Raw genomic sequence first — 10,346 nt, forward strand, 5'->3', positions numbered from 1 at the left:
CAGGTGTATATCTTCTTTGGAAATGTATTTTTGTGCTTGAGAACAGGAACAATTCAGCAGTGTTGTGATGCCATTGGTCATCTCAGGCACATCATTGAAAAGAAGCACATTTCTTTAAACAAAGCAAAAAAACGACGTTTGCCACGGTAGGTGATATAGCTTCCTTTTCCGCTTTTTTCCTTAAACATAAATCTAACTCTCAGCTAATAGAGGACAATCTGGGATGGATGTTTGGAAGTATAAAGAATTAATTTCCTGAACAAGGAATGTGTGGAAGTGCGAAGAGTCAGTTTTCTCAAGAAGTTAAAAAGCTTATGTTTGAGAATGCTTGGTTTAAGGTATAAGGTATTTAATCTTGGTTGGGGTAGTAGATACAAATTGAGAAATAGTCTTGTAACTGAGACATTTTATATTACTGGCACTAATTTTGAATACAAACTTCACGTGGAATTATTTGACTAGAATATTCATGAACTGTTCTGCCTCATGTGAGGCTGTGCTCTGGCCACTGACAGTGCTGCTGGTGCACGTTCTAGATAGGTGCGGCATTGCTCTGCGTGTTTGCCTGCGTATGTGTGCATGCCATGCTATATTGCAGTCTTAAGTATGGGTTTTGTTTTCGTTTCTTGATGTGCAATGTAAATCATTTATTTAAATTTTGTACTCTGAGGGACGAACTGATATTAAGTCTGTAGTAAAATTATCCTTTTAATTAAAAAATTAGGCCAACAAATTTATAATACCAGGTCATTAATAATAATCAGGTGTATATCTTCTTTGGAAATGTATTTTTGTGCTTGAGAACAGGAACAATTCAGCAGTATTGTGATGCCATTGATCATCTCAGGCACATCATTGAAAAGAAGCACATTTCTTTAAACAAAGCAAAAAAACAACGTTTGCCACGGTAGGTGATATAGCTTCCTTTTCCGCTTTTTTCCTCAAACATAAATCTAACTCTCAGCTAATAGAGGACAATCTGGGATGGATGTTTGGAAGTATAAAGAATTAATTTCCTGAACAAGGAATGTGTGGAAGTGCGAAGAGTCAGTTTTCTCAAGAAGTTAAAAAGCTTATGTTTGAGAATGCTTGGTTTAAGGTATAAGGTGTTTAATCTTGGTTGGGGTAGTAGATACAAATTGAGAAATAGTTTTGTAACTGAGACATTTTATATTACTGGCACTAATTTTGAATACAAACTTCACGTGGAATTATTTGACTAGAATATTCATGAACTGTTCTGCAGTGAATTTTGAAGAATAAGAACTGAATGTTGAAATAGTAGGATTTTGATGGACATGGGTGGAATCGTAGAATTATGGAATGAAACTACTCAAGGCCGAGGCTGGGTGGTGGCCAGCCATGTCCAGTGTTGGCTCTCATTTCCATTCCAGTGAGTCTCATTCTCAGACAGGGTGGGGCATGCGGGTACCACCACTCTGGCAAAGCATGGTCCCATGTAGACTGGATATTAATATTTGCTGTTTTAAAATTGATTCTTCCAGATTCTACTATGAATTTATGACATCTCTTTAGATCATTGGTTCTCAAACTTTAGCGTGCATTAGAATTACCTGGAGGTCTAGTTAAAACACAGATTGCTGAGCCAGCCCCACCTCAGAATTTCTGTCCATAGGTCTGGGGCCAGAGAATTTGTATTTATAACAAGCTCACAACTCCTGCATCTGGTCCACACTTTGAGAAGTGCTACTTTAGATCATAAACTCTCTTTCATTTTAAGGTACATTGAAAAAGAAACATGAATATACTTGGTGCTGTTCTTTTAGGAAATACTTTAAAATTTTTCCCAAGATAAAAAAAAGAAATTGAAAATGAAGGCTAGCAGCGTTTAGAGCCCATCTGTGGTTTTTTCGATTGCATTCTAATGATAATACATTAAAAATAAGTCAAATGCCTCTTACTGAGGTTTTTACATGTATCAGTAAAGTGAAATTGAGTTCAGTAAAGTAAAATTGAGCTTATGATTTCTAGACTCTTGGATAGCTAAACATTTCATGTTGGAGAGAGTATTAATGACAGTGTTTTCTTTGTGTAGAGGATTTCCACCTTCGGCATCGTTGTGTTTATTGGATCTGGTTAAGTGGCTTTTAGCCCATTGTGGGAGGCCCCAGACAGAATGTCGACACAAATCCATAGAGCTCTTTTATAAATTTGTTCCTTTATTGCCAGGTATGGTGATTCTTACATCCAGTAAAATGATGCATTTTGCTTTGGAGGTGTGGACTTATTTAAGATGTGATCTTTTCATTATTTAAACTAATGTTACAAATGATATATGGTTCTAATGAATACAAAAAATAAGTATGTTCAATAATTGTTTCAGATTTGTATGCCAGATGATAAGTTGACTGCATTTCTCATTTATAGAAAGAAAGAAAAAATGCTATTTTGATGTTAGTCAAATGATACAGAAGAAGTAAATTTAGAATTTCCCATTATCTTTTTTATTTCACTACAGGTTTGCTTTTCTATTCCATATAAAAGAAAGAAAGAAGAGTTGGGTGACCATTACAATGAACATGATATTCAATTAAGATTCAAAATATTAACAGTTAATGAAATAATGCAGTTCTGTTTCAACTTGTAATAATAAGAAATTGCCAGAATCCTATCATTGTGACAGTAAAGGAAAGCACTGAACGTGTGCTTTTCAGTAATTATTCACTAACCCATTAAACTTAAATAAGCCATACTCTTGAGCTTAATGTAACTCCTGCATTTTTCAGGAATAAATGTATTATTCTGTTTTCTCCCTTAAATCCAAACCCACGTTTGGTAGCTTTGAAGTGGGGAAGCCATGCTCCAGAACAGAGCTAGGCCCGCTCCTGTGCTCTCTGCACAGTACAGAGCCAAGACGTGCTGTGCACGGCCCATGCCTCTTGTGGGAGAGGCGCAGCACACGGTGCAAAAGGGGTGGGTCTACTGTCTGGGTTTTTTCTTCATGGAATAAGAGGAAAAAATTACTTCAAGTGCTTCTGGGCTTCTAAAACTTAGAAGGATTCTAAATTTTGATATACTATAGGATATATTATAATGTTATATACCATATATTTTGTATATTACATATTATGCAGTATATAAAATATAATTGCACTCATACTATGTTTTATATATGTAATATATATAGTATAGTATATATTTACTATGCTATCATTTTACGTAAATAATGGAAATGTTTTTAATTTAGATAATTGCTTAAAAACCATTATTTGTATTTTAAGTTTGCTTACTGCTTTTAGTTAACAGTTTTTTAATACATTAAGTTATTCTCACAAAAACCTTGTAAAATCAGTCAATGAAGAGCGGCTGGGAGTAGTTGGAGGAGGGGCAGCATATTTTCCTTATTTTTAAAGGAAACTGAGGCCCATATATTATGTGGGTAGAACTACTTATTGGCAGACCCCTCCTTCTCTGACTCTCCTACAGCACACACAGTTTCTAGTGACGCCAGCTTTACTGATCCCAGATATTTCTATGGCTCTTCTCTTCCCTATAATAGGGACTGAACTAAATAAATAGGGCCCTACCTCTCAGAATTGTTGTTGTCAAACAAAGGATGCCAGGTAGTAGGTGAGGCCTGCCCTTCCTTCTTTCAACATATAACTTGTATAAAATTAATGAGCTTTCCTTGACTCACCTCTGTGGCCTCCCAGAGTGCATCTGCCTTTCTCTTTTTCCAGCATCCTTTCCCCCAGTAGATTTTAAGGGACACTGTTAGGCATCTGTAGGTCACTGTGCACTGGGGGTGCTGGTTGTGTGAATGCCCAGGTCAGTAGTATATAAAAATAGGCACAAGCCATCAGAGAGGGGCAGCTCCCCAGCGGCTTCTGAGTGCTGAGGCTCAGGGTGAGATGTACTGCATGGAGGCCAGAGTGGCCCAGGCCCAGGAGCAGATGGCAGCGTGATAGTTGGAAGAGGCTGAGGAGGCTGCAGGGCGGCTGGAGGCTCCAGGCCTGGGTCTTAGGCCGTCACTTCCACTGACCTTCCCGTGTCTGGCTCACTCTTTGTCTGCCTTTCTCTGTCCTTTCTTTCTGTATGTTCTCTTCTGTCACTCTTGCTAGCACTTGATGAAGCATTTAAATATTTTACTGTTTTTCACTCATTATTATAGTTTTTTTTGGTCTCTTCTTAGTCATAAGTAATGGAATGTTTCCTACTCTTAATACATAAACTGTCCCCTTCTTAACACAGGTATTCAGACATACATTACTGTTTTGGATTCTTCTCTAATTTCACTACAGTAAGAATGATTCCACCTTTTTTGAGCCATGGATTTCTGAGCATATAAAGTGCAGTTTTATGTATTTCTTTTCTTGAGTTAGAAAAAATTTAATGTCTCAAAGAAAACATGTTTTAAAAAGCAAATCATTTGACTTTCTTATTTAACAAACACTGGGCTTACTGTGTGGTAGATGCTATTCTAAGCACATGTTCAAATATTAACTACCTTAATTCATTTAGTCTTTATAACTACCCAAAAGGGTAGATATTATTATTGTTCTCATTTATGGATGAGAAAACTGAGACACAGGTCAGGTCCCCACAGCTGGGATGCAGCACAGCCAGTATTGGAACCAAAAGTCACAGTCCCTTAAAAAGAGGAATGATCATTTTTAAGGAAAAAGGCAGGGGAAAGGGTATTAGCTTATAGCTATTCCAAATGGTATCCAACTATTTTTATAATGTTTAAGGAAACTGAAGCAAGTGGCTTTGGTGGAAATACCTTCTTGACAGTAATTATAGTGAAACAAGTTATGAGTACTATAATAAAACAAAAAAGATTATCCCATATCATTTTGAAATTTTAATTAGGCACAAAGATTAAGGAAATTTAATTATATGGGAGTTATTTGTGTGTTTTAATCTTGTTTCTTTTTAAGGCAACAAATCCCCTTCTTTATGGCTGAAAGAGATTATCGAGAAAGAGGATATTTCTTTCCTCATAAACGCGTTTGAGGGTGGTGGTGGCAGTGATCGGCCCTCAGGCATCCTTGCTCAGCCAACCCTTCTCCATCTGCCAGGGCCATTCAGCCTGCGGGCAGCCCTGCAGTGGCTAGACCTGCTCTTGGCTGCCCTGGAGTGCTATAATACATTCATCGCAGAGAAGACTTTGGACATGCTCGAGGTCCTGGGTATGTAAAACTTACTCCTAAGCTAGTATTGCCTGAACTGCATGGAGTTGTTCTGGGTGTTGAAATAACAGCAGCGATGACGCCACACACCATTCATTCGGCACTGTGTGAAGAGCGTTATCTGAACTCTCTAGTCTCACAGTGAGGGGTGTGATACAGGTGGCAAAACTGAGGCTGCACACTCCTGTCCAGAGCCTCTCCTTCCTTTGTGCCCTATTCACAGGCCCTGGCTGACCCTTCTATACAGTAACCTCTGGAGGTTTTCATTTGTGTGTAGCACATTAAAAGAGTTTTTTCTGACAAGAGGTTGTGTGATCTTTTTTTTTTTTTGTCTTTTTCCATGTCTGGCAACGGATCGTAACCCTCAGTGTCGCCCCCGTACCGGACCAGGACTGGCAACGGGATCGCAGCCCTCGGTGTTGCTCCCGTGCCTCGCTCAGCCAGTGAGCGGGAACCGGTCTGTATGTGGGATCCGAACCCTCGGCGGGAGCGCCGCCGCGCTTCCCAAGCGGCGCACTATAGCAGTGTGCCACCGGGCCGGCCCAAGGTTGTGTGATCTTATTCAAGTTTCTGTGTAGAGTGTCTTTATTTTTCTTACATCTTCACATTCCTTTAGATTTTTTATCATAGCATGGTGTTGTTTGCAGAGGACAGAATGAACATAAGGTGGAATGCTTTGTGTACTTCTTGGCCTGTGTTGGGAAGAAGGAGATGACAGCCTATCCTTCTTCTAGCTATAGTTTCTGTTGTGTTGTAAATGTGGATATTTTAAAAGAAAACTGTTAACACTACTTGAAAAAAATGTATAAATGGACCCTAAATACTGTGGCAATTTTGTATCCAATATTGTCACCTTTGAAATATAGTTTTTTAATTGGAAATTTTGCAGCCACTAAATTATATTCCCATTTCATACCCCCACATTATTTTATCCTAAAGTATTAAGTTTTTATGGTTAAGATTTTTCTTATAACCACATCTATGTCTTTGTAACAAAAATGTCTGTATTTAAAGATTCTTTTCTGTGTTGAGTTATTATTACATTTGTTATTGGGGCACATTACATTTATTATGACCACAACATAAATATAATAAAAATTTTAATTATTGCCTATAAATATAAAAAGTAAAATTATACAGTTAGAATTCTATTTTTGTTTGTATAGACTTTAGTTCTAAAAAAACTTAACATAAATCAGTGTCATATTTGATTAATTCTAAAATTTACATTTTTTAACATAGCTGATAGCTATGGCTGGAATGTGTCTTATGGTCTGGTCTGTTGGATTCAAGGGTATTTAGTGTTTGGGAGTGTAATTCTTAATATATGGTCTCTCAGTTCTTTGAATACATAGTAATCTGTCATCAGAATTATTTCTAGTGATCTGTCAGTTGATGATTTGATTAACTCTCCTTAAGTTTTGTTGAAAACAAAGAATTGGAAACCCTCAGATTTCTAAAAGGATTTCTTACTCAGTCATTACCTTTTTTCACTCTTTCAACATGTATACCAATATTTTAAATTGTCCCTTTTGTCTGGGACTCTGAAGGTCTTTACACACTGGGGTAATAAACTACAGAAAGATTGGGGAGAGATGAACGTGTGTCTGTCTGTCTTTTGTGAAGTGGAAGAAGGGCCATGGAGCATGGGCAGAGAAGGGAAAGGAGAACCAGCCCACCTGAGTTTTCACACAGATGGGATTTATGAGAAAGTCCATTTGGGAGTGGATATGAAAATTGATCCCATGAAATGGCAGGCCATCCATGCTTGCTGGAACACACCACGATTTGCCTCTGTATTACCCCTTTGAATGACATTTAGGTGGTTTCAATGTTTTCATTCTTACATTCTTACAAATGTATCTTTGCAATCCTGCCATTATTTCATTAGGTTAAATTTTCAGTGCTGGATCAAAGCATATTGAGTTTTTTCACATTTGAGAGAAATTGGAATGCATATTTTTTAAAGCTTTTGGTATGGAAGAGAGCATGCCCTGGGTCCTAGGCAGGAACTGAGGGCATCCCTCTCTGCCTATAAGCAGGCAAGAAAGCGTGCCAGGGGTCCTAGGCAGGAGCTGAGGGCAGCCCCCTCCTCCCGGAAGCAGGCAAGAACAGAGCATGCCTGGGGTCCTAGGCAGGAACCGAGGGTAGCATCACCCACCCAGAAACAGGCAAGGACCATGCACTTCTGTGCAAGTGGCCCATCACAGCCACTGCCACAGCCATGGCTGCTGCAAAAGTGGCTCAATGCCACAGCAGTAGCCACAGTCACCATGCAGGTGTCCCATCAGACACTTGACTATGTTGACACAAGAAGAGTCCCTAGCAGAGACCGGAAAAAGAAGAGGATATCTCTCTTCTCGAAGCCCATTCCAGAGTAATAGAAGAAGCAACTGCTCTACCAGATGACCAGACATCACCATAGACATACTAGAAATACGAAAACCTTCAAAAATATGACACCACCAAAAGACTACAGTAATTTTCAAATACCAGATCCTATAGAGCAGGAAACCCTTGGAATGCCTGGAAAGGATTTCCAAGCAACAATTTTCAGGAAAATCACTGAGATATGAGAAGACTCAGTTATCAGCACTGCACTCTCCCGAGTGAGCCACAGGCCGGCCGAGAAGACTCAGTTAAACAACATAATAAAACAAGAAAAAAAAATCCAGGATACATGGGAGGAAATTTGCAAAGAGATTAATAGCTTCAAAAAGAATGTAGCTAAACTCATAGAACTGAAAGTTTCACTCAATGAAATAAACACAACCGATAGCTTAAGCAGCAGACTAGAACAAGCAGATGAAAGAATATCTGATCTTGAACATAGTCTTTCAAACTAACCCAGGTAGAAAAAAATAAGGAAAAAATAGTTTAAATGAATGAAAATCTAAGAGAGCTAGCAGACAACCTTAACGTGCACAAACATTTGAATCATGGGTGTTCCTGAAGGGGAGGAGAAAAGAAAAAGGCATGGAAAACCTATCCAGTGAAATAATAACAGAAAATTTCTCAGGTGTAGGGAGAGACATGGACTTTCAGATCCAGAAGGCTCAAAGATCCCCAAACAGATTCAACCCAAAAAGATCCTCTCCAAGACACATTATAGTCAAACTGGCAAAGCTCAAAGACAAAGAGAGAATCTTAAAAGAAACAAGATAAAAGTGTCAAGTCACCTGTAAGGAAGCCCCCATCACACTAACGACAGACTTCTCAACTGAAACTCTTCAGGCCAGCAGAAAATGGGATGACATATTCAAAATACTAAAAGAAAAAAACTGCCAGCCAGGAATACTATCAGCAAGACTGTCCTTCAGAAATTAGGGAAAAATAATGCATTTCCCAGACAAACAAAAACTGTGGGAATTCACCACCACATGACCAGCCTTACAAGAAATCCTTAAGGGAGTCCTGCATCTGGAATCCACAAAACAGTAACCACTATCATGAATACATAAGAAAGAACAAAACTGCTGGTAGGACAAAAAAGCAAATGAGAAAGAGAAAGAAACTAAATATTACCACTGCAAATGAGAAAGAGAAAGAAACTAAACATTAACACCATTAAACCAGTAATGATGATAATAATGTAATAATTCCACTGCTTTATTTCCGATTTTAGTAATTTTGGTCTTCTTTCTTTTTTTTTAAGTCAGTTTAGATAAGACTTGCAAATTTTGTTTAAAAAAATAAATAAAGCTTTTGGTGTGAATTGCTAAATTGCCCTTTAAATTGTTCATATTAATTTATATTCCCCAAAGTAGTGCTTGAGAATCAAGACTTGACCTTCCATAGATGGTTCTTATTGTATGAGTCTAAAGTTAATTTGGGTTGAATTAATTTTGAAATTTTGAAATGAGAAGAAATAACAGCCAATTTATTCAGCTTTTATCAAACTATTTTTCTTTTGAAAAACTTTGAATTTTGACTAAAAGTGTATTGTACCTCAACTTAAAAAAGGAATTTTTTGTTAATCTTAGTGGAGTTAATAGGAAGCATATATTAATATTTTAATATAATTATTTCCAGGTACTCCAGCACAGTCTTCACTTTTGAAAGCAGTGGCTTTCTTTTTAGAAAGCATTGCTCTGCGTGATATTACAGCAGCCGAAAAGTGCTTTGGCACTGGGGCAGCAAGTAGCAGACCCAGCCCACAAGAGGAAGAAGGGTATAACTACAGCAAATGCACAATCATTGTCAGGATTATGGAATTTAGCACAACTCTGCTCAACACCTCCCCAGAAGGGTGGAAGGTAGGGTCTCTTCTGCTGCTCTGTTAATTTGAGGTCAGTACTTGGTACTGGAAAAATGCTTTAAAAGTTTCTGTTAGAAGTCATTTTGGCTTTTCTAGAACTTTACATTTCCAGAAGAGTTATCTAATTTATTTTAGTTGACAAATAGAAATTGTATATATTTGTGGTGTACAACATTATGTTTTGATTTATGTATACATTGTGGAATGGCTAAATCAAGCTAATTAATGCATCTATTACTTCACATATGTGACTTTTTTTGTGGCAAGAACATTTAAAATCTCTCTTAGCAATTTTAACCATACATTACATTGTTATTAACTAGTCACCATGATGTACAGTTTGTTCTTGAAAATAATAAAATTTTGTATGTCCTTCATTGTGTGAACAAAATACAAAATAGTTTTTCTAAATGTGTTATTGGGTGCGACATTATATACTGTAATCAGAAATATGCCTTAGGAACCACACATTAGCAAATATTTGTAAATGTATCTGTGAGACGTATTATATAAACAAACTCCAGTCAGTCAATCCAGTGAATATACCCTAAATGCGTGCTGTATGCCAGGCTATGTTCCTGGGGATGCAGCTGTGCCCAGTAGCAGGGGCTGGAAGGCTGTGGTCCATGGGCAGAACCCCACCTGCCGCCTGCTCTTGTAAATAAAGCTTTATTGGAACACGGCCATGCTCATCTGTCCACTTGCTGTCCATGGCTGCTTTCACGCTCTTATGGGTTAAGGAGTTGCAGCAGAGGCTGTATAGCCCACAAAGCCTAAAGTGTTTACTGTACAACTCTTTACAGAAAAAGTTTGCCAACCCTTGCCCTAGTCAGGCAAAAATTTCCAACCTCATGGACCTTATACTCTGGTGAAAATATAAATGCATGGGGAGGGGGTAAAAAAAAAAAAAAAAAAAAAAAAAAAAAAAAAAAAGG

At 37.9% G+C, this 10,346-nt stretch overlaps 1 protein-coding gene across 1 annotated transcript in view; it reads left to right on the forward strand.

The window, feature by feature from the left end:
- Positions 1–10,346, forward strand: part of PRKDC (protein kinase, DNA-activated, catalytic polypeptide) — a gene marked incomplete at its 3' end in the record, with an annotated part of 134,792 nt that overhangs the window by 24,170 nt on the left and 100,276 nt on the right. The window contains 4 exon segments of the mRNA XM_008590104.1: positions 47–146; positions 2,057–2,190; positions 4,902–5,153; positions 9,186–9,409. Coding sequence (XP_008588326.1) covers positions 47–146; positions 2,057–2,190; positions 4,902–5,153; positions 9,186–9,409 — 710 coding nt within the window.

The sequence above is a fragment of the Galeopterus variegatus genome, unplaced genomic scaffold, assembly GCF_000696425.1.
Source record: "Galeopterus variegatus unplaced genomic scaffold, G_variegatus-3.0.2 Scaffold5845, whole genome shotgun sequence".
Classification (NCBI taxonomy): domain Eukaryota; kingdom Metazoa; phylum Chordata; class Mammalia; order Dermoptera; family Cynocephalidae; genus Galeopterus; species Galeopterus variegatus.